The 25,528-nt window shown below is 39.2% G+C and overlaps 2 protein-coding genes across 2 annotated transcripts in view; one reads left to right on the top strand and one right to left on the bottom strand.

Moving 5' to 3' along the window:
• Positions 1–4,276: 4,276 nt before the first annotated feature.
• Positions 4,277–18,527, top strand: LOC110972395 (alpha-1,6-mannosylglycoprotein 6-beta-N-acetylglucosaminyltransferase A-like). Its single transcript, XM_051959442.1, has 16 exons — positions 4,277–4,328; positions 6,752–6,964; positions 8,485–8,546; positions 8,930–9,019; positions 9,137–9,208; positions 9,678–9,848; positions 11,110–11,279; positions 11,506–11,634; positions 12,240–12,373; positions 12,561–12,694; positions 12,857–13,000; positions 13,821–13,967; positions 14,730–14,843; positions 14,987–15,061; positions 15,146–15,303; positions 17,866–18,527. The coding sequence occupies exons 1-16, from the start codon at positions 4,277–4,279 to the stop codon at positions 18,065–18,067; spliced, it is 2,067 nt and encodes a 688-aa protein (XP_051815402.1). The 3' UTR covers positions 18,068–18,527.
• A 77-nt stretch (positions 18,528–18,604) lies between these two features.
• LOC110966561 (transmembrane protein 163-like) overlaps positions 18,605–25,528 on the bottom strand; it is an 84,942-nt gene continuing 78,018 nt past the window's right edge. Inside the window, exons 7-8 of the mRNA XM_022215959.2 lie at positions 22,594–22,735; positions 18,605–22,423 (exon numbers count right to left, since the gene is read on the bottom strand). Coding sequence (XP_022071651.1) covers positions 22,363–22,423; positions 22,594–22,735 — 203 coding nt within the window. The 3' untranslated portion in view covers positions 18,605–22,362. The remainder of the gene's footprint in view (positions 22,424–22,593; positions 22,736–25,528) is intronic.

Here is a 25,528-nt window from a genome sequence, read left to right as displayed (position 1 = left end):
GCCCGAACAAAGCAAAATTATACCGAGGGATGAAGTGCAGAGGAAATAACTTCACGTTTTGGATGAATAAAATACTTCAGACACGAGGTAAGTTTAATGTGCTACGCTCTTCTCTCCACCACTGCTCTCCCTCATTAGTCCTGCAGCCCTCAAGTAATGCATGCTCATGTGCTTTGGAAGGCTTGAGTGCAGGCAGTGTTGGTTTTTTGTGGGTGTGCGCTTTCAAAATCTTGCTATTTTTGCTGTTTTTACAATCCCACATATGCTATACTTACGATGTTTGCAGTAAGGGTCTCTTACAATAATGCGATAAGCTTGATTTTACAATTCTTCAGATTGTTTTCTCTGGAAAAGACATTTCCAAATTTTTCCTTACCACAGCCTTTGTATCTGACAATTAGACATTTTGAACCCTAAGTTTCTGGAAGTGCTACAGCTCAGAAACAAGGTGGGCACAAATAATTATAACTCTGCATAAATTAGTTCAGCATTTGGCATTTCTTTTTTGTTTTTGCTTCCTCATCAATTGTTTTTCTGTCCATCAGTGCAGCTTTCTATTGCAGATGTGTGACTAAACCTTTTACTAAACAGCTTGTTTGTGTTGATGTAGTGGCTTGGAGCTTACAAAGAGTGAGGGGTATGAGACGGCAACACAGTCATGAGCACTGACAGCCACTGTTTTTACAGCCTCAGCGCAACATAATAGGGTCGTTGGATGTCAAGAAGAATGAGAACATACCGGTTTGAATCAGCCATTAGTCCAGTGGAAAGAACATCTAATCTCAAATCTCTCTCTTTCAAAGTTGAGAAAAAATGTACATTTCTGTCTAGATTCCAGACTGGAGCAACTGCGGAACAAATTCATGTAGGTATTTCACCTGCTTCTCGACTGAAGAGGTTTAATTGGTGAATTTCCATCTGCCTGATTCTCAAATGCAAATACTTATTTAAACATGTTTTTATGTTGGGACATGATATGCTTGTTACAATTCTGTAGGTGAGCTCAGACACAGGGAATGAGCAAGCACACAGAAAGTTCAGCCTAAAAGATTTTCAAAGCTACTGCTCGCAGGCGGAAGACCACTAACAGGAGTACCAACGAATGAGTAGAGTTAGCACTCGACCGCTACTGGAGGCTGAGAAGACTAATTACGGGAACAGAACTCTGAGTGGGTAACACCCAGGCAAGAACTGGAAACTAAAAATGCAATACTATGAGAAAATTAGGAAAGAGAAACAACTAAGGGCAAAGCAACTATATAGGCTTGATATGACAAATAACTCAAAGAAGTAGGTACTCAATCAAAACTAAATTAACGCGCTATATGAATCTAATCTATAAACAAAAACTCAAAATAAGGGATGCTCGCACTGGGCTTCAGCTGGTGTGGGGATCCGGGGAGGGTTGCAGCGACAGGTAGGTGGAGATGGAAGCTGGACGGACAACGGTGAAGGCAGGTGGCTTTCCAGGTGGCAAGCAGACTGAACCAGGAGGAAGAAAACCAGGAGTACTCAGAACAACAACTGTAAACACAAGAAACAATTACTGGTGGTTTCACAATCCAGCACTGAGAGGTGAGTGGTGTCTGTTTTTAAGGCAGGAAGAGTGAGGCTGATTGGCTGTGCTTCCACCTGCTCCTAATCCGGCTGTTGATTGGAATGAGGGACACCTGCTGCTGCAATCACCAGGCGAGGGAACCTAAGAGGGAAAGAAGGGAGGGGAAGGAGGCACTAGCCAGAGGTGGCAGCTGCTGGCCTAACAATGCTCGTATGACCACAATTTGATGAAGCATACTTGGTAACAATCATTATTTTTCCAACTTTGGTGGAACCCTTCTACATTGCTTCTTTAGATTTAAATCATTAATTTTTAGATCCCAATAACTGGTATAAATTGACATGTATAATTTTCCAACTAATGCTCCATCAAAGCCAAGGTAGCAAATATCCTGAATAGAGTAAGAAGAGCAAAAAGAAAAAAAAAAAAAAAAGAAGAGCAAAAGAGATCCAGGTCATACAGCATGAGATGGAACGTACATGTAGGGGGAGGAGAAAGCACTGATAATATGCGAAACAAGCCTGTCAGCATACCGAGAGGAATTTAAGTATGACAGTACCTGTGTCAGTTTCACACACTTTACACCTCAGCTATTCTGTCTATTATTTCAGTCTACAGGCAAAGGATTGTAAGTACAGATTGCAAAATAATCACACTCATTCTGTTCATTCATGCACTGGATTGACCAATACTCTGAAGGTAAGCATTTTATTTTATTTTTTGTTCTTTGTTGCTGTGCCAATTTAGCGAGTGAATGCAAATAAATGGCAGGTAAAATGCAGCTTATTAATCCGTTTCATAAATGTATCTGTGTTTGTGCTTAAACAAAGTGTGTTCAGTAGAGAGATGATTCCTGTTGAGTCTTACGTTACTGAATTCAAACAACATAAGCACTCATCATAGTGCTAATATCCCTTGGAATTCTAATTTCTGTATGTAGAAAACGGTGCATTTAATGTAAAATCACCTCTTTTTCTTTAAAACCACCTGTACCAACCAACCCCCAGCTCTCTGTCAATCATGAAAGCACCAAAGCACATTCTAACACAGGTCGTGTTTGTGCTGCTGGGCATTGGTTTCATCTGGTGTCTGAGTCTGCCATATCTCCTCCTGGTTTGTATCTTTATTCATTCTCTTCACCCAGTCTCATTGTCGACATTGTAAAAAGCAAAGGTCTGTTGACACTTTTTAGCTGGAATTCTTTTGAACACTTTACTGTGATTCTATTTTTTTTCCTGGTTTGGTAAATTACAGAGAATTAGTAGGGAAATCTAACAAAAAGTATTAACTTACAAGTTGGCATAAAACAACAACAAAACAAACAAACACGAAACTAGTCAAAATTTCATCAACACTAAATATCTGTAATTTTACAAATAGTAATTGCTAAATGGCAAAATTAAGTTTTTTCTTTCTTTCTCTTTTGTTTTATTGTAAATTGGACAAATACTGTTTAACAGATATTTGTCTTTTAACAAGAATTATGTATATTAAAGACTGGAAAATTCAAAATAATGTTTCATCTAATTCAAACTTCTGCCCCCATTTTGTATACAAATGGTATTTATTTATTTATTTTACAACATTTGAGAGTAAAATTACATTTTTTAATTCAGCCAGAATAATATTATTTTGCAGATATTTTGTCGTTTTATTCATTTTTTCCAACATTACCATATTCCACTGTTTTTGAAATTCATTTTTCCAGTACACTTGCTTCTAGATTTCACAGTTTTTATGGATTTTTTTTATTTTTTTTTTACTGTGAACAAACATGTCTTGTTTGAATAATTATATGTTCTTCTTTATACTTTTATTGCATTGAAATACAGAGAAAAGTGTTGCATTCTGTAATCCACTTCATTTATTAAACAAGCTATTTTGCAGATTAAAACTTTAGGAGAGCATATGTCAGGAGCAGCCGTCCCTTTTCCCTCCTTCTTACTTCTTTCCCTCTCCCTCAGATGGGTGTGTGGGGGGGTGTGTGTGGGGGGGATTTGGGTTAGCAGGTGCAGGCCATTGGATAACTTTGCTTGAACATACTAATGCATCATACGTAAAGATCATAGATCATGGGCATCATAGTGGTTCTGCAAAGCGTCTTGAGACAATTTGAATTGTAATTGTCATTATATGCAGTACCAGTCAAAAGCTTGGACTCACCTTCTCATTTGATACTTTTTATATGTTTGTATTATTTTCTACATTGTAGATTAATACTGAAGATTGTATAATAAACACCGACAACCTGCCTCCCAGACTGTGAAACCAGATGCCTTATCAAAAACAGTAACCTATGGACAGTTCGTCCAGAGGGTTCAGAAGTAAATTCCAGCTCATTCATAAGATGTCATTCACCCACTTTGGAACCCAGATGGAGTCTTTTCTCATCAGAAACCTCTGACTACCTCTTAAGTAGCCTTGAATGGGTCTTTGCCTGCTTGTCAGTTGACTAATATTCTCTTTACATATGATGCCTTAGTATTACTAATAAAGTAATAAAAGAACAAGACTTTCTTTGTTACATAGTGACTAAATCTATTGCTGATAATACCTGAATACTTTTACTTAAGAAAAAAATTTGAATGTAGTCTAGTGCAGTTGATTTATTTTACACTGGAGTGTTTTAGGTTTTTGGTCAAGTGATGTCACTACTTCTCACTCCATCTTGTTTGTTCTAACTGGTTTTAGACTAAAGTTAACCTGAACAGCGTTGATATGACCCATGACAACAGTCTGAAAGTGTGGATGGAAACAAGTGGGGCTGAAGGTGAGAGAAGAGCACAGACACAATGGAAAAAAGGGGGAGAAACGATGACGCAGAAGTAATCCTACACATCCTCACACACGTGGACAAAATTGTTGGTACCCCTCAGTTAAAGAAGGAAAAACCCACAATTCTCACCTAAATCACTTGAAACTCACAAAAGTAACAATAAATAAAAATTTATTGAAAATGAAATAATCAAAATCAGCCATCACTTTTGAATTGTTGATTAACATAATTATTTAAAAAAAACAAACTAATGAAATAGGGCTGGACAAAAATGATGGTACCCATAACTTAATATTTTGTTGCACAACCTTTTGAGGCAATCACTGCAATTAAACGATTTCTGTATTTGTCAATGAGCGTTCTGCAGCTGTCAACAGGTATTTTGGCCCACTCCTCATGAGCAAACAGCTCCAGTTGTCTCAGGTTTGATGGGTGTCTTCTCCAAATGGCATGTTTCAGCTCCTTCCACATATGTTCAATGGGATTCAGATCCGGGCTCATAGAAGGCCACTTTAGAATAGTCCAACGCTTTTCTCTCAGCCATTCTTGGGTGTTTTTGGCTGTGTGTTTTGGATCGTTGTCCTGTTGGAAGACCCATGACCTGCGACTGAGACCAAGCTTTCTGACACTAGGCAGCACATTTCTCTCCAGAATGCCTTGATAGTCTTCAGATTTCATCGTACCTTGCACACTTTCAAGACACCCTGTGCCAGATGCAGCAAAGCAGCCCCAAAACATTACTGAGCCTCCTCCATGTTTCACCGTAGGGACAGTGTTCTTTTCTTCGTATGCTTGGTTTTTGAGTCTATGAACATAGAGTTGATGTGCCTTACCAAAAAGCTCCAGTTTGGTCTCATCTGTCCAAAGGACATTCTCCCAGAAGCTTTGTGGCTTGTCAACATGCATTTTTGCAAATTCCAGTCTGGCTTTTTTATGAGTTTTTTTCAGCAGTGGTGTCCTCCTTGGTCGTCTCCCATGAAGTCCACTTTGGCTCAAACAACGACGAATGGTGCGATCTGACACTGATGTACCTTGGCCTTGGAGTTCACCTTTAATTTCTTTGGAGGTTGCTCTGGGCTCTTTGGATACAATTCCAACCATCCGTCTCTTCAATTTGTCATCAATTTTCCTCTTGCGGCCACGTCCAGGGAGGTTGGCTACTGTCCTGTGGGTCTTGAACTTCTGAATAATATGAGCCACTGTTGTCACAGGAACTTCAAGCTGTTTAGAGATGGTCTTATAGCCTTTACCTTTAAGATGTTTGTCTATCATTTTTTTTTCGGATGTCCTGGGACAATTCTCTCCTTCGCTTTCTGTTGTCCATGTTCAGTGTGGTACACACCTTTTCACCAAACAGCAGGGTGACTACTTGTCTCCCTTTAAATAGGCAGACTGACTGATTATGAGTTTGGAAACACCTGTGATGTCAATTAAATGACACACCTGAGTTAATCATGTCACTCTGGTCAAATAGTTTTCAATCTTTTATAGAGGTGCCATCATTTTTGTCCAGGCCTGTTTCATTAGTTTGTTTTTTTTAAAATAATTATGTTAATCAACAATTCAAAAGTAATGGCTGTTTTTGATGATTTAATTTTCAATAAATTTTTATTTATTGTTACTTTTGTGAGTTTCAAGTGATTTCAGTGAGAATTGTGGGTTTTTCCTTCTTTAACTGAGGGGTACCAACAATTTTGTCCACGTGTGTAGCTATCAAACAGTGGAGCTGGTGCAGTGCTTCCAGGAGCTTTGTTTGAAGATAGCATCATTCACCGGTGGAGCTCATTTGAATAGAGAATGAATAAGCCTTTCTAAGTGCTTGCTGCACCGGGGAACATTGCATTAAGGACATCTTGTTCACTTACAGTAGACAATCAAATAGGAGATATTCATAAACAAAGAGATGACAAACAAGGGCTGAGCTTAATGAAGAGGTGGATAAAATCCTGTAAATTTTGTCAAATGAGGTAGTGATAACCTGTTTTTTGTGCAACACTATTTCTGTCAGAACAGTCTTTCACACTCTTATGCTTTGATATCTTCTATCTAAAAGGCATATTGTCCAGAGATGATATAATATCTGATTCAACTCTCTGTGACATTTCTCTTTAACTTGACCTGTTTCTTCACTCTTTAAATGCTTTTTTAAAAAGAATATTTCTTTTCTAGACATAAAGAAGACATTTGACAAGTTTGTGAATAATCTCCTGGATACCATAAAGTCTTCTAATTGTGAGAAAACTCTTTTAAGACAATATAATTTTTATGCCAAATAAATGCGCACTATGTCACAGAGTCACATCACCCAACTATTATATGCAAAATATTCATAGAGGTGGTATTTCCTTTAATCCAAAGCTGATTCACTCTTATACTTGCTAATTGTATATTCTCTTAACTCAAATTGTCTCTCTCAGGCTCTTCCAAGGAAGAAGATAAAGACAGCAAAGAATTACAGGCACTCCAGATAAAAATGGAGGCAGAAAAAGTAAAAGGACAAATGAAAGATCAAATGATTATGGAGCTGCGTTCTGATAAAATCCATCTGCAGCAACAAGTGTCACAGTTGGAGGAATTTCTGAAGCTGCATGTAAGGAAAGACAAGAAGGAAATCCAACAAATAAAATCAGGTAAAATTACTTTTTAAAGTAGATGCTTGGTTTCAACACAAAAAAAACCTCTACCAGGACATGGTTTCAAGCAAATACATTTGTATCAGCACATACTGTAAGTGACAAATGAACTGATTTTTTTGGCAGTGATGTGGCTGATAGTCTGGATTCACGGACTTGTTAAAGATTTCTGTATCGTTGCGAGATAGCGGCACAGCGTCACTATAACTATGATTGCAAGTGAACAGCTGAATGCTGATGATGGCATGATTGTGATCCTACTACAAATCCACTGCAGCAGTCTTATTGGGACTTATACGTCGGAAATCATACAAAAACTGAGCAGCCATGGCAGAGTACTGCACGCTCTGAGCGCTTTTCTTGCTTTTTTTTTTTTTTTTTTTGCCTCCACAGACTAAATATGGCAATTATATCAAACATATATTTGATTAATTGTCAAATATATATTAAATTCCATATATATTTAAGTATTAAATACTGTATACATGAAATTCAATAAGTGAATATATATATTGAATAAAATATTGTTAAAATTTTCATTTCTTGAAAATATGTATTTTTTTCCCTATGTGTCCAGACTTTAGGGACACCCTGTATTATTATTTTTTTCTTAGTTTGCATACTGTAGTTTCAGCAAAAGATGCCCGAAACAAGATCGGAGTCTAGCCACAATTTTATACAATAACTCTGGTGCTCTAGTCCCACTGGTGAGTCAGTAAGTGAGTCAAAACAAATTAAAATGTCCATGTTCATCACAGTGAAGAACCATATCAGCCATTGCAGTTGTTTCTTATCAGGTCTGTCCATGGGAAACTCCAGGCTACTGTAGATGCTATTGTCCACTCTGTTTTTGAATGGGAGTTGCAGAGAATCAGAATATTAGAGGAGCTCACCGTTATTAATATTCTTCTTATCACATACTGTACAGAAATATAAACTAGGCTTACAATAATTTGTTACATTCCATAGTTATTTTTTATGAGATTTATTTATTTTATGTAGAAGCACTTGTTCCAACACATGGCACCTCTACAGCAGAATGAATGTTATAAATCAACCAAGGATACTGAAAATGATAATGAGCAGATATAACCGGTAACAACTATGTGCACTTCACATCATGTAGTAACTCAATGGTTGAGAATTTGTCACCAGCTGAACAGGTCAGAAACCTTTAATGCACAGTTAGTTGACTAAATGGAACCCTTCTAAACCCCAAAAATAGAGATGAGGTTGTTTATTTTAGCTCTAAGTCAGAAAAGATTATTCGCATGCTGCTTTGAATACTTTGTGTACAACTCTTGCTTTATGGACTAGGCCAGACAAACTTTTAATTTTTCTGCAATGACTGTTAACACTAGCAGTATATCTCAGCATAGTTCAGACACATTTTTCCTCTGTGGCTTCTATCTGTGGAGTCTTCCATTCAGTGTTAAGAAAAGGCATTGCATGTCTTTGAACCAAGAAAAGTACTGCCTTTTGTTTTGTTTTGTTTTTTAAAGTTGAGCAAATGAAAGAGGATGAAAACTTTCCACTGCCCCCCATGGACGGTTATCCAAACTGCAAAGAGAAATTGAAGGTAACAGATTTCATTGTTGTAGCCTATATTTGAAGTGTCTGCAATTGCTATGAATATATTTTCACATAATGATCAGGAGTGTTCTGTTTTGTTTTTGTTTTTTGTTTTTACCAGAAAATTAACATTGTGGTTGGTTTTACAGTAAAAGGACAATTGTCCTTTTACTGTAAAACCAACCACAATGTTAATTTTCTGGTAAAATAAAACAAAACAGAACACTCCTGATGCAACAGCTGCCTTGACAGTGTTGGTGGTTCTTTGGGGTTTGTTTTTAACCTGGACCTGCTCTGAAATAATTTGTTATATTTTCTAATTCATTTTGACTCGTGCTGGTTATGAATTTGTGTTTTGTTGTGGCCCTCTGTGGTCTGCTGGGTTTCCAGTGGATGAAGGACATGTGGAGGACTGACCCCTGCTACAGCCACCATGGGGTGAATGGGTCTCTGCCTTCCTTCTTCATTTACCTTAGCGAGGTACTCGGTCAGTTTTAAACACACAAAACATTCGCTCAGTTACATTAAGCGTCATTCACAGTTTGTGGAGTGATCTTGTGTTTGTGCTGGTTTAACTGCTCCTATTTCTTGTGTTAGGTAGAGTCCTGGTGTCCTGTCCTTCCAGGTCGAGTGGTCCCCACAGCTGCAGCGGAAAACTCAGAGAAAAAGGCAAAGACTGTATGAGTGCATGTGATACATGTCGTGTAGTGTACACGGTATGGAGTGTGGTGTATTGGAGATAGGTACATAACCTTTGAAGACCTGTTCTACCAGAAACTTTCTGTTTATGAGAGTAGAACTCTGGAGCAGCAAACTTGTTTTCTTGCATTTTTTTACTTTGCCTCCTAAGCTCATGGTCTATATTATTTTCTTGCATTGAAAGGCTTACAAATGCATGAAAATAGCCCTCATGGTTGAAAAAGCAAATAGAAAACTGTTATTCATTTACATTTTTTTGAATCAATCTGAATGAGGACTCACAAATGGCATACTTAACTCAAACTGGAGTAGTGGCATTGACAATAACTTGTGGGCCTGTTAAGCCTATTCGGAAGCAGCGAAGCATGCATTTCTAAATTCCAACAGTGTAAGAGCACAAAAGAAGTCATCATCCCTTGAGTTGTCTTCACTTTTTCAGATGGACCCTGCAGTGATAAAGGAAAGCTTCAAAGGTCTTTACCCATCTCTGGCAAACAAAGGGCAGTTGCGCTGGATCCACCAAAGAATTCAAAGTATGGAAGAGGTCTGGGTGGAGGCCGGTCGCTCTCTGTCAGCCAAATACAACCTCACAGAGCGGACAGCCAAACAGGTAACGCATGTCAACTGCTAACTGACAGCATGCAATGTCTTAGAGTCAGGACATTATTTGGAGGATTCTGGGGTAGGTGAAAAGGAGTAAACATACATTAGAATCCACAAAGATGAAAATGTTGTCAACATAAAGCAACAGACACGAAATCAAGAACTCACTAACTTGAAGTGATTCTACTGATTTAGTGACAGTGTCCCAACTCTTTTGTACTGTGAGTGGAAAATATGTACAAATCAAAGCACCTCCAGAGTCAATTCAATTCAATTACAACTCTTTAAATTGTGAATTCTTTCCATATAACTAGCATTTGTTTAAAAGCTTACTGGTTGCAATGGCATGTACAGTTGGTGATCTGCTGAGAGCAAATGACAAAATTTTCATTGCACATAACCTTACTGACCCTTGCAGACATGCAGATGAAAGCAAGAACTGGCCTTAACACCTCAGACTGACAGTTCGCAATTCTTGTCAGGCACCATGTGCAATGTTAAGAATGTAAAGTGCCATTTAGTATACTGTACCCAAGTTACCCTAGCTCGTTAACCACGCCTGACGTGTACGTCAGCGGGGTTACTGCATTCGCTTCGGTATCTGGCTGGCTGGGTAAGTGTGTGTGTGTGTCCGTTCAGATATCTCTGCAAGTGCTGAAGTCAGGATAATCAAACTTGGCACTGAAGATCGGTCTAAGGTCCCCTGCTCAGTTGTGGAGTTAGAGGTCAGCAGATCAAGGTCAAGGTCCCAGGGGTCACTTAGCACATTTCTTGCATATTACATCATTTGTATAGGAAGGGATATACGTAGGATGATCAAAATTGATACAGAGTATCATGCATGGGTGTGGTTCTGCCATCTACTGAGGGCTCGTCTAGTTTCCATTGTATTTATATCATATAGAGTCAATGTGACATTTATAGTTTCATAATGTGGCACAAGGAACAGACACATCTTAAAACTGTGTCTGTGTCCCGTGACCGTAATGAAGATTAAGCGGTGTGTAGAAAATGGTTGGATGGATGGACTTCAGTAATGCTGAACACAGGAAATGAGCTAATAGATGTAGAAACTTTAATAGAAAAGTTTTCGCCTGAATAAATACACATCAGAATCCCATTGAAGGGGCCATTCTTGTTGTTTATGTAGGAGCTGAGTCATCAGATACAGCCACTTAGATGTCAAGACGGCTTTTAAATTCACACACAAGGGAAATTCAACATCATTTGAGGCTGCCCCTTGTCCATGAATTTGCTTTTATCCACAGATCCTGGTGCATCCTGGTGCCTTGACAGATGAATCGGGAACACGCATTGCAGAGGGTGCTTTCAGCGGTGGCCCGCTTGGGGAGCAGGTCCAGTGGAGTGACCTTATCGCCACGCTTTATATCCTGGGTCACCATGTTCATCTTTCTGCCTCCATACCTGCTCTGAAGGCGTGAGTATGCTCACTTCTGCTGCTTTGTCAGTGGTAAATGAATCTGAACAGACATATGTGACACTTTAAACCGGTGGTCTTTTGACGGACAAACAAGTCTGATGTTCTAATTGTATCAGTGCTGTTCACCCAGAAGCTGTACGTTTCAACTCATTCCATTATTTCCTCTGAATTTATTGTGTTTTTGTGTATCCATTTGGGCTTTTGACTCTCTCTCCATCTCTAGTTTTCTACAAGGTAAGACAAATGGCTGCCCATCTCGACACTTAAAAGTGGAACCAAACCTGATCTATACAGACATTGTTGGCCTTCGACAAATTCAAGAAGTAATTGGCTCATCCTGGATCAAATATAAGTGAGTATCAGGTTCTGATCTGAAAAATATTTTTAAAAAATACGTGTCCACAATAATCATATTTTGATGACACATAAAATCGTGAAACTTCATTCATTGATATTTTTGCAAATAAAGCAAAGCCATATTTGATTAGGCTGAAAACTAGGATGAATTTGTGATTTGCATTCTGACTAAATCTATTACTCTTATACAGTATGTTGCAAACAGAGCGTATTTGTATTCCAAAAAAAAGAAGCACAAGCAATGTTTCCCTCTTGTGGTCATTCTGGGTACTTTTGAAAAGAATTCAAGGCTCGGGGAAAATTCTGTTACCCTGCTTCTGAGAGAGAAAAAAACGAAGTTCAAAGATAGAATATTGTGTGGACAGAAATGAAACGATGAGGACAGAAGGTCAGCAGAAAAAATCAATTGATGAATGTGATGGGTTATATTTATAGGAAGAACAACAACAGTCAGAAATTCTAAAAGGCAGACTGATCGATGGATAGATATGGAAGTGGTTTAGTGTCAATGTTTCTTTAAATAAAAGATAAAATATTGCTTTGTTTTGTAACTGTGTTACTTAATATGTATGATGTGTGTGTATATTGGTGTCTTATCAGGTGTATATTTCGTATTTTGGATACTTTTGGCACTGAGCCAGACTTCAATCACCCAGACTGGGTCAAAAAGCACCACCTTCATGGTCCATTCGGAGGCCTGAACATGACCCTACTGCAGTTCTACACCATGTTCCGTATGTCTCACCTGAACTTTTCTAAGAACTAATCTGGTTATTTATATGTGTTTTGAAAAAAAATATTTCAACAATTAGGTTTTCATCACAATGGACAATGTACCTTTGGAGTTTTTGTTAATGTATTTTATATTTCTAGAATATTTTTTTTGTCTACCCTAATTGATGTCAGCCTTATTTTGAGCAGCTCATACACCAGACAACACATTCCTCGGCTTTGTGGTGCAGCACCAGTTAATGTCCAAAGAATCGGAGCAGTTTAAGTCTACCAAGAGACAGAACCAGGCTCTCGTGTATGGAAAGAGAGCCACATTCTGGCAGGTAACAGCAGAAGAAACAAGAAGTGCAGTAGTAAAAGAGGAAGGAAGAGGAAGACAAGTTCTAATTGTCATTATATGCTTTGAAAATACTTTGGGTTCGATGGGTTACGGCCATTGCATCTTCAACAAGACACCCTTTGCTCTCTCTGCTTTTACTCTACAGGGTAAAGAGGCTTATGTGGATCTTATTCACAAGTACTTGGATGTCCACGGGACGGCTGACAATACTGCTGCAATTCCAAGCTATGTGAAAAACCACGGCATTATCAAAGGGCATGACGTACAGACCCTGTTGAGACAAAGTAAGGTGGGTGTGAGGCAACAAGTGGTCAGTTCAAAATCAGTTTACACAAACCCTTAGAGTCCCATGCATCTCTCACAAATTTATCTTTATGTTGTGTTTACTTTGGGTTTGCTTCCTTGTTGTTAAACCTAATGTTGCATATTGAATACACCCTTGCAATAATGGATGGCACATCATGTACTCTTAAAAAGAGTAACATCTTTCTGTCTTTCTATGCTTGAAATCAGGTTTCAAACAGTTTCTGTTCTGACTGCAGGTAGAAAAAAGGCAAGTGCAGATTTAGTTCACTGAATGCTGATTATCACTTAGTTTATACAGCTGGTTTCGTCTGGATCAGTTATAATATGCAAATATACATAACTAAGTCCATCCACAGTACAAGTAATAGTACATCTTTGTAAAAGTGATGTTTCTGATAACATCAAGAAGTGTGTGCAGATGTTTTGTGTTTACTTTAGAAGCAATAAGCTCTTTTACAGTTTTAGGCCACAGATCATAAACATTTGGATTAAATGAACAGGCACTCTATGTACAATATTTTTTGTAGCTGGGATAAAGTTAAGATGAATCAAGATGAAGAATTAAGGTTAAGTATGATTTTTAAGCTGTTAAAATTAACAAGGCATGAGGTCTCTGCCACCTTTGATGGGTTATGCACGCTCCCCATTGAATCTTTTGTTGTGCAGGCGTTGACTGGCACCATGTGGCGACAGTGAAGAAATGCATTATTCAACATATACATCTTCAGAAGTTAAGATTTAAATTTTTTTGTACCTTTAAAATATTCTAATCTGTCTTCTTTTTTCTATGGGGTCTGCTGTAGGTTTTTGTGGGGTTGGGTATACCATTAGAAGGACCCGCCCCTCTGGAAGCCTTAGCCAATGGCTGTGCTTTCCTAAACCCAAAGATACAACCACCACTGAGCAGACTGAACTCAGAGATATTCAAAGGAAAGCCCACCATCAGAGAGGTCAGTGGTCAAGTTCAGAACAAGATATGTTATTTGAAAAAACAGTGTTTCTGTCTCAGTATGGTGGTACACTGTGCTCCTCTCAAAGTCTATAGACATACACTACTGTTCAAAAGTTTGCGGTCACTTAGAAACGTCCTAATATTTTGAAAGACAAGCATTTTTCAATGAAGATGACATTAAATTAATCACAAATACATTCAAGACATTGTTAATGTGGTAAATGACTATTCTAGTTTGAAACATCTAGTTTTAATGGAATATCTTCATAGGGGTACAGAGGAACATTTCCAGCAATCATCTCTCCTGTGTTCTAATGCTACATTGTGTTAGCTAATGGTGTTGAAAGGCTAATTGATGATTATAAAGCCTTTGTGCAATTCTGTTAGCCCATGAATAAAAGAGTGAGTTATCATGGAAAACATGATATTGTCTGAGTGACCCCAAACGTTTGACCAGTAGTGTACATACTTGGAGATTCTAAACTGGCCATATGTGTGACTGCAAGCATGCATGGTTGTCTGTCTCTTTGTGTAGATATGATGATCTTGAGACCTGTCCAGGGTGTACTGGATCTCTGCCCCAATGTCAGCTGTCATAATTTTCAGCTCTCTACTGGATAAACTCATGTTTCCTAACATACCTGTGCAACAATCACTCATTTCACTGTCTGTTTCTCTCTTTGGTCAAATAATTATGCCTCTACATGAGTAAACGCACTTACTTTTCAGAATATTTGTTACGGTTCGTGTGATTGCACAGGTGACATCTCAGCATCCTTATGCTGAGGCCATAGGAGAGCCCTACGTATGGATGGTAGATATACACAACGAAACAGAAGTAAAGAGAGCTCTCACTGCTATACTCAATCAGACTGTAAGTACTTTCTGAACATGGTGTCCGTTTTCATTCTACAGTATGGAATTTCATTACACCTCACTTCTCTGTTCTGCACCTTACAGATGTCATTCCAGTCTTCTGGTATGTCTATAGTTTTACTTTCTGCATTTTTGCTACAGATTGAACCCTACCTTCCTTATGAGTTCAGCTGTGAAGGAATGCTCCAGAGGGTCAACGTCCTGATTGAAAAACAGGTTGGAGAACATGGACTGGGAGGAAGAGGGACTGTTTGAAGACCGTTTTCCTATCCACTTATCTTGTTCTAATTTTTGCTTTAGGACCTTTGCTCCAGTACAAGGAGTTGGCCCCCATTCAGTGCGCTCCAGGTAGTGAAGGCAGAGGCAGGTACTTCTTGTAAGAAGGCCTGCCAGAGGATGGGACTGATCTGTGAACCTGCCTTCTTCCCAAACCTTAACAGTGTCACGAATCTTGCGAAGTAAGTATGCACATTTTAATAAGCACACACATAAATCTGGTTATGCTGTTTTTATCATTGCCTGTGTGTAAATTGTGGGAAGGACCCCTCACACGGAAGGAAGATAGTACTATCACCTGTAAAACCAATGAAGTTGGACATTTAGCACTGACTAGATTTGATTTAACTTTGCTGAGTCGGAGCATAAAATCTTTAGAGCTCTGTTTGCTCTGTACAGATATTCTCAAAGCAAGATATCTCATCTTCAGTTAAATGACCTCATTGACCAGTCTTAATTTAAGTTACAGCAAATTTATCGTCATTTTATTTTTTATATCCTGAATTATAAAATTAGAAGCAGCTTAGCAGAACTAATGAGAAACATGAAAAGCTTCTGTGAAATGTCTAAATACACAGGAAACCTTTTACCACCTTCTGCAGTTTGCTTTTATAATCACCATTGACATTTTGAAAAGAGCCAACTGTATATAAAACAACTAACAATTAGAATATTTTAATAGTTTCTGACAGTGTTGAACATACACTATATTGCCAAAAGTATTCGCTCATCTGCCTTGATTCGCATATGAACGGAAGTGACATCCCATTCCTAATCCATAGGGTTCAATATGACGTCGGTCCACCCTTTGCCGCTATAACAGCTTCAACTCTTCCTGGAAGGCTGTCCACAAGGTTTAGGAGTGTGTTTATGGGAATTTTTGACCATTCTTCCAGAGGCGCATTTGTGAGGTCACACACTGATGTTGGATGAGAAGGCCTGGCTCTCAGTCTCTGCTCTAATTCATCCCAAAGGTGTTCTATCAGGTTGAGGTCAGGACTCTGTGCCGGCCAGTCAAGTTCATCCACACCAGACTCTGTCATCCATGTCTTTAAGATAAGATAAGATAGACTTTATTAATCTCACAAAGGAGAAATTTAACATTACAGGGCTCTTAGAAACAAAAACAAAAACAAAAAACAGGAGTGCAAAAGTCACGAAAGTGCAAGAACAAGATAATAAATATTGCACATAATAACAACTACACAGTAGTGTTATACAGTCTGATGGCAGTGGGGATGAAGGACCTGCGGTAGCGCTCCTTCTTGCACTGAGGGTGTCTGAGTCTTGTGCTAAAGGAGCTGCTCAGCTCCACTACAGTCCGGTGCAGTGGGTGGGAGCTGTTGTCCATGATGGATGAGAGCTTGGTCAACATCCTCCTCTCACCCACATCCATCACAGAGTCCAGTGGGCAGCCCAGGACAGAGCTGGCCCTCTTGGTCAGCTTGTTCAGTCTCTTCATGTCCCGCTCTGTGCTGCCCGGGGCCCAGCAGACGACAGCGTAGAGGAAAGCAGAGGCTACCACAGTGTCGTAGAAAGTCCTTAGTAGAGGTCTGCACACTCCGAAGGACCTCAGCCTCCTCAGAAGGTGGAGGCGACTCTGGCCCTTCTTGTACAGAGCATCGGTGTTGTGGGACCAGTCCAGTTTATTGTTGAGGTGAACACCCAGGTACTTGAAACTGTCCACTGTTTCAATGTCCTGCCCCTGGATGTTCACTGGTGGTCTTTATGGACCTTGCTTTGTGCACTGGTGCACAGTCGTGTTGAAAGAGGAAGGGGCCAGCTCCAAACTGCTCCCACAAAGTTGGGAGCTTGGAATTGTCCAAAATGTCTTGGTATGCTGAATCATTCAGAGTTCCTTTCACTGGAACTAAGGGGCCAAGCCCAGCTCCTGAAAAACCACACCATAATCCCCCCTCCACCAAACTTTACACTTGGCACAATGCAGTCCGACAAGTATCATTCTCCTGGAAACCACCAAACCTAGACTGGTCCATCAGATATCCAGATGGAGAAGCGCAATTCATCACTCCAGAGAAGGCGTCTCCACTGCTCTAGAGTCCAGTGGCAGTGTGCTTTACACCACTGCATCCCACGCTTTGCTTTGCACTTGGTGATGTATGGCTTTGATGCAGCTGCTCGGACATGGAAACCCATTCCATGAAGCTCTCTGTGCACTGTTCTTGAGCTACTCTGAAGGCTACATGAAGTTTAAAGGCCTGTAGTGATTGACTCTGCAGAAAGTTGGTGACCTCTTGGCACTATGCGCCTCAGCATCCGCTAACCCTGCTCTGTCAGTTTACGTGGCCTACCACTTGGTGGCTGAGTTGCTGTCGTTCCCACACACTTCCACTTTCTTATAATACAGCTGACAATCGACTGTGGAATATTTAGGAGCGAGGAAATATCACGACTGGATTTGTTGCACAGGTGGCATCCTATCACAGTTCCACGTTGGAATTCACTGAGCTCCTGAGAGCGACCCATTCCTTCACAAATGTTTGTAAAAGCAGTCTGCATGCCTAAGTGCTTGATTTTATACACCTGTGGCCATGGAAGTGATTGGAACCTGATTCTGATTATTTGGATGGGTGAGAGAATATTTTTGGCAATATAGTGTAGCTTTCAACTGGGGAAAAAAGGTTTAAAGAGAATGATAATGTGGAAAAAACACATTTTTGCAAGTAGGTGAAAACCAGCACTGGTCCATCCATAATTCTTCTGCTTTTTGTTTCTCTTCACAGGTACAGTGTAGACTGTCAAACATCAGAGTTTTCTGATGGTCATTTGGTGTATCCAGCCATCACAAACAGTCGTAAACACTGTGTGTTCCAGTCGGACCCTCTACTCTTCAGCTGTGTGAGATCGGACCAGTCCCTGATTCGCATCTGCCCCTGTAGGGACTATATTAAGGACCAGATAGCCTTATGCAAGGCATGTGTCTAACTGCTGGATAGCCAACAGAAACATATGTACTAGACAGTATATTGTCTGAGCAATACAACAAAGGTTATCCTAGGATCAATGTACAGCAGCAGCACCTCATATCAACATAACTATTTCCATCTGGCTTGGCAGCAGCAGGTCTCCAGGTCTGATTTTGGCCTTTTCCAGGTTGGGGGTTAAAGGGGGTTTTAACTGAATATGTAGACTAAAAGATCACAAACTGAATACTCTTGGACTTTAGGTAAGGTGTGTGGAATCTTTACTATAGGAAATGGAAGTAAAGTGAAGATGACTTGAAATAGTGTTTAAAAACAGACCTGTGTCTTGTAATCCTGACACTTTTATTCCACTTGATCACTATACAGCTTTTTCTGAGCAGAACACAGTTAACAGGAGTTTTATGTCTGACTGTTCACTCTGGTAATAACTGGGATTTTTGTTCTGCCGCTACAAGATGGCTTTCTATCTTGGCTAGAAAACTGACCTTATAGTAAATGAAAACCCACCCTTCCACCCAAAAAACGTACCTTCACATCATTGATGATTAAGCAGGATAAAACTTTATTAATCAACAAAATGTTTCTCTTGACAGAGATATCTCATTATTGTACTTTTACATAAATAAATGGCCTTTACATCATCTGTAATACCACTGATGTCATTACTGTACAAACAGACAAATAATAATTCTGTTACATAGTCAGATTTATTGTAAATTTAGTTACATACAGTATTTCCATCTGTGTTTTGCATGTATGTGTGCATATGTGTGTGTGTCAGTGTGTGTGACTGCAATGCATTTGTTACCATTGAAACTCTAAGGGTTTTTACAAGCCCATGCAAAGCCTACAGCAACAGAGAAATGATTAGTATTGCTATCATAATTTTGTGAAATTTGGTAGAATGGATGTCTTTTCTGGGGTGTTAATGGAAAGTCCATTCATCATTACAGGCACACCAGAATGACACACGCATTTCAGAAGAGCTGACAAATGGTCTCAGTGATTTGGCACAGTTCATCACGCTACAGAATTGAATTGAATGTTTCTGAGCTGTTTCAGTGAAATAATGAAAAGGTTTCAGATATTTGCCCCCTTGTCAATTAGTGACAGGTTTAATACTGTTGAAACAACATAACAAAACACCATTCACTTTTCCACAAACCTTGAATTGTGTTTAAGGAGAAGCAGAAAGAGAGAGAGAAAAATCACATTTAAGATTAAATACAAACTGTGGCAATCATGGGATTACAGTCACACTTTACCTTTTTTTTTTTAATGGCATTTAGTTGTTGCACTAACGCATTACTAAGGAATATAAGAGGGACAGGGCTATGAAAGCAGCACCTGGCCTAAATTTTCACAAGCATGAATGTGCACGAGAGAAGTCGCATGGAAATAAAACAAAGTGCAAAGAGGAGAGGTAGAAAGGATTTTGCTGCAAAGATCAAAATAGCCTCTAGTTGATCTGACACAGTAGTTTACTATATAAGCAACAGAGCTACAGCAAAGCATACCATACCGAAGACTGAGCTAGAATGAGTTTGTTCTGTGCCTTACGTGGTGGTCTCGGCATGTAAACACTGTACTTCGCTAGTAGAAGTCATTGTAGAGATTGTCTTCTATGCATTAAAGAGGGGGAAACATTACAAATCAGTGTGCTGTTGGTGAGTTGAAGTGGTGTGAGCTGATCACACCTTCAGTTTACAACTAATTCATTTTCTTCACACAATGAAACTAAAAATAATATCAAGAAGTTCACACCTTGTCCTGTATGTCGAGTCAGAGTTAATAATTACAGTGTAGAGTGGATGCAGGCCTCTTCACAGTCGCTGCCCAAGGCTTTGTAACTGTCTCCTGCTGGGGATAAATTTAGACTCTCTCTTTTTGGAACCAGACCACTGAATATTAATCAACACTTTTATCATCAGACAACCACAAGGGGGCTCAGTTGCATTATAGACCCACATTCACTGGACCGGTTCAGTTTAATTCATTCAACTGAGATGTGAAAATTTGTTGTCATAAGTAGTGAATTTATGTATAACACAGCATCTGTGCATTATTTCTAGCAGTTTATTTAGTATTTAATCATGAATTTGTTATTGCCAATCCTGGTGCTTCTCCTTAATGATCACAATGATAATTTTCCTCTTAATGATTTGCAAATCCTTACTTGGGAATCTCACATCTGAGTTAATGGCATCCACAGTGTCTAAAGTTCAGTAAAACTAATACTGGTTTGTGCCAGAAGATCATCTGCAGTTGTGGCCAGTTATAAACCAAATTTTAAAATGTTCTTATTCTTCTTTTTTAATTTTCAAGTGATCTAAATACAGCTACGCCTTGAACAGCGCTGTCAGATCACACCTACTTCCACTCAGATTTTCACTTACAGTGCAGAAACGTACAGTAAGACTTTTCATGTCATTTCACCATTAATCTACAGTAATATGTAAAACAACATTTACAGAATATGCACACTACAGAGTCAACATTTTTAACTATACGCAACATTGATCAGTCTGCACTTTAACTATATACTGTCTACTCCCATGTCAGCCATAGAGCACTATGACTATTTGTGACTTTTGTTACTTATGCACCCAAACAGTGTAATAAACATATTTACAGACTGTGTGCTTTGTATTTACATTCTGTTCATTGCACATAATAATGCAAGATGGCGATGGAAACATGCAGAACAAATGAGTAACAAGCAGGTCAGCAGACAGAGAAAACACTGTCTCTGATATCCCTACAGGCTGCTTTAGCATTATCATTGTGCTTAGATTCATCTCAGGTTTTATCCTTCCTATACGAAGTTTTCAGTCAAAATGAGGGAAAAACAAGCAACTATGAATAAAATGATATGAATAAAAGTAATAAATATCCGAGTTCAGTACAACATTCTTTAAGAAAATGATGAACAATATGAATATTGCACATGGTATAGGCATCTTACCTTTACAAAAACTTTATTACTATTCTCAAGTTGTTAACTATCGCCTGGAAAATATTTTCAAGTAAACGGCAAAAGTGAGATTTCAGTGAGACTGCTGCAAACAGAGCAAAAGAAATGTACAATACAGTACATGGCAATTAAACAGGGTCGGATACAGTAGTTAAGACAAAAACAGGCTAAATACCCTGAAAGCATTTCTCACTTTATAGAAATGGGCTCTGTGATTAACTGTAAGCAACAAACAGCAGTGTAAGAGGGAAGGTTTGCTAATAAAATTGTGCTTGGACACATTCCATACGGTGCAGCAGCAATGTAATATAAATAGACCGGATAATTTCAGATTTGTGCAGTTCGTTTCACGGCAAATGTTTGTCCTCAGTGCCTCCTGTCCTCTCTATCTCTGGTCAACTTTAGATGTAGAGTTTACAGATCAAGGCCGGCCGCACTGAGTTCGCTGGTGCTTTTCAGAGGAAGCAGTGTTTGCTGACTCAACACTGCTTTATACACTTTATCGTCTTTCTGCTTTCTACTTCCTCTCTCTCCTTCTCTCTCAAACTGATGTGAGGAGGCTGGTGAGGTTTTTACAGGAACTCCTTTTTCTCTCCCCCGCCCCCAAAGGAAACACCTGTGCTTGACAATAACTAGAAATAAAATATAAATAAGTGAATAAACTAGTTGGCGATGCTGGATCGGTATTGAGGCATTATGAAAACAAACAGCTCCTAAATAGCTCATTTATGACGTAAATGGCACTGTAAAAGCAAACACATTTTATTTTTGGCTAATATCAGTAAAAGCTACACCATTTTATTACATTTTGATTTCAACTCTGTGGTGGCGTGAACGGTGTCATCTTAGCAGCAGTTAATGTCTATCCGGCTTGAACAAATCCAGAGCAGTTCTTGAGCATTTCTTCTGTTTTGCGTCTCCTCTATAGCCTTTTTCTTTCTGGGTATAACTTTCTAAACTGGTGCATTAATAAACCAAAAGTGAAAAGGGAGCAAAAGTCAGAAAATCTTTAACTGAAGCGCTTTCTTTCCAGGAGGTCTTCAATCATGTCCTTTTCTCTCGGAGCCTCTCAGATGTGTGTATACGTGTTACATGTATGAATCTTTGAATGTACTATGTACAGTATATACAACATATGCATATATATGTATATACAGTATATTCACATGTTTGTATGTCTGAGAACAAATGTCCCAGTGAATGTGGGGGTGAAATGTGGGTGTAAGTGTGTATGAAAGACAGAGAGAAGAGGGCAGGAGGCACCCAGGTGTGTGGGTGTGTGTTTGTGTGTGACCTGCTCGTCTGGACAACACACACATCTCTCATTCAAAGCGTTCGTAGTTCCTCGTCTGTCTGACACGAGGCACCATGTCCTTCAGGAGCCTGCAGGGACAGAAACAAGAGATTATAGGACAATCGGTAAACATGCAGAAATTAGTCTGTTTGTGTGTTGCCAAGCTCACACATGAATCTTGCATTGTTACAACAAAAATAGTGCCTAGTCGAAAAGGTGGAATATTTTATGTAGAGTCTGCTGTTGGTTGAGCTCTTACTTGACCCCATATGCCAGAATGATGAGTCCAATGAGAACTCCCATGGTGCCGTCCAGAAACCAGACGTCTGGGTGGTGCTTGAAGACTTCAGCGCTGATCAGAATTGAAAATCCCATGACAGCTCCAACCATAGAGTTAAACCCTGAAAAGCACCAACAGTTCAATTCAGTTCAATGCAACACGGATGTTGTGCTTGTTTGAACCATGATAGTGATCCTGTACGAACCAATTACTTTTGCTCATGTGGAATGTGAGACTGATCGTAACCCATCAAATAATTTACACAGATGTTAATATGAAAAACTGTATATAGACTTGAACATGGACAGCAACATGTTTATCTGAGCACAGTGTCCGGTGTGTTAAAGGAATAGTTCGACTTTCTCAGAAATGTATTTGTTTATTTCACTTTGTTGTTGAATATTTAGTGAGAAGGTTGATGCCATTCTCATCTCTGTTTAACAAATATAAAGCTATATCTTTGGTGTCTTTGGATCAAAAGTTTGGGGTCACTCAGACAATTTCATGTTTTCCATGAAAATTCACACTTTTATTCATGTGATAATATAATTGTACAATGGTGTTCTAATCATCAATTAGCCTTTCAACAACATTAGCTAACACAATGTAGCATTAGAACACAGGAGTGATGGTTGCTGGAAATGTTCCTCTGTACCCCGATGTAGATATTCTATTAAAAATCAGCCATTTCCAGCTAGAATAGTCATTTACTACATTAACAATGTGTAGACTGTATTTCCAATTAATTAAATGTTATCTTCAGTGAAAAAAATATTTTTTCTTTCAAAAAAAGGTCTAAATGACCTCAAATTTTTGAACAGTAGTGTACATATTCTGATGAACATTCCATAACTTAACTGGTCAAAATAAAAAGATGTACACATGATAAGAAATTTATAATTTACTCTTTATATCTCACATAAATCTTCTTGTTACTTTCAAATATATTCCAGTATTTCTAAAGTTCGCACATTAGAACATCCAAACCCATTCGCTTGATCTGTTCAAGCAGACAAGTGTACCGACATGAGAGGAGTGGCATTTGTCCGCCCATGGAACTCATTTTTTGGGGTTTCCGCAATTATTAGGTGTACAGTGCAGATGCAGGAAAGAGAGCAAGGTAATGATGGGCAGCAAAAATCAGCTGACCAGTAATTGAACTGGAACTGGATACTAAAGGCGTTTAGCTCATGCTTCATATGCCCTAACCACTCAGCCATTGGGTTGCCTTTTCTTGTCAAAAAAGCAAATAAGCAAATGTTCAAAATAACATATTCCTTCAAGCTGGTCCTTTACTAAAGCAGGTGGCAGATGAGAAATATTTTTGAATCGTTTTGTCATTTTAGAAGCCCTCAAAGGCTCAAAAAGCCTCCAGGCTACGTTACTGCTACATCTACTGTGTTTGAGTTACCCTGTACACTGAATGTATTTTTTCTTATAATTACATTTCTCCGAGTGTGGAGGCTCGCACAGTGGGTTATTGTCTTGCAGTAAGTGTATAGTCTTGTGGGAAATAAATGTAGGCTCAGAGAACAGCAACCTCAGGTTTATTGGATTGATGCCCTGTGCGTTCTGAGACCTGGGGATAGCAGTGTGTTTGTGAGAGACAGTGTGTGTGTGTGCTGTGCTTTTGTCCAGCTGTGCACGTATGTGTGAACAGTAGGTCTTAACCTACTACTGCTTTTAATGCAGCTGTGTGAGCAACTTTCACGTACTGAAACACATGCAGGCGTTCTCTGCCTTTAGATCCTCTCCTTTCTAGTTTAAAGCTAGAGCGTCCTTAGGATAACCCTAGCCTCTGGCACTAAGTCTTTGACTTTTCCACAAAGTTTTAGAGGTAAATAATTCACTTTTAACTTCACTTCACTGAAATGACATTTAGAGTCTCTAATTGCTTTACCATCAGGATGCTGAAAACTTTAAACGAGTATTAAGTGTAATATACTGTTATACATTAAGTTGAACTACTGACAGCATATAAAACAATAAATGTTCCCTCCTCCTGGACCAGCTAAAACACTGAAAAGGCTCTGACAACATACTGCATCAGTTATAATAATACCGTGAGCGGGAATCAATCCCAGGCCACTGCGCCGGGGACTATAGCCTCTATTCAGGGGTCGCCCATTCAATCAGTTGAGCTAGCAGGGTGCCTCAAACATGTTTTACTTTTGATACTTGAAGTTCACATAAAAGAATATAGGAAGAGCAACTAAAGAGTTGTAAAAGAATTTCAGTATTACCAAGAAGCATTTCAAGCATATCAGGGGCCTCATTTATAAAGCTTGCGTACGCACAAAACAAGGCTAGAAAGTGGCGTATGCCATTTTCTATGCAAAGGTTGTGATTTATAAAAACAAACTTGGCATGAGAATGTGCGCACCGGTGCGCCAACCTTGATTCTTGATGCTTGCTTACGCACAAAACAGGGCGTAAATCACAAACTTTGCGTAGAAAGTGGCGTACGCTGTGTTCGTTGTGATTTCTAAAACAAACTTGGCGTGAGAATGTGCGCACCGGTGCGCCAACTTTGATGCTTGCTTAAGCACATTTTGGAGACAGAGGGAATGGCAGTGCCGGAGTGAAGTGGCGAATTGAAACCAGATTGATCTCAAACCTTTATTGTTATCACATATTAGACTTGTAGAGTCGGATAATCATAAACCCTCATTGTTGTAGATGTTCATATAGTGCGTCATTCAGCCGACGACTGTATTTGCAGAACTATGTTCATATATTAACAGGGGCGGATTGAACGTTATTTCATTCGGTCGTTTGACCGAAGGGCCGGTCCACATCTGGGGCCGTTGCGGTGATCTTTATTAAATTATTTTGTTTACTGATCACCCGGCTCCCGTATGGCTCATCGGGGAAAGCAAAAGACCCATTTGCAGGGGTGGTCTCCGACGCAGTG

The sequence above is a fragment of the Acanthochromis polyacanthus genome, chromosome 14 (assembly GCF_021347895.1).
Source record: "Acanthochromis polyacanthus isolate Apoly-LR-REF ecotype Palm Island chromosome 14, KAUST_Apoly_ChrSc, whole genome shotgun sequence".
Lineage (NCBI taxonomy): Eukaryota > Metazoa > Chordata > Actinopteri > Pomacentridae > Acanthochromis > Acanthochromis polyacanthus.
The sequence above is the reverse complement of the archived record's forward strand: the minus strand, read 5'-3'. Positions and strand labels throughout refer to the sequence as shown.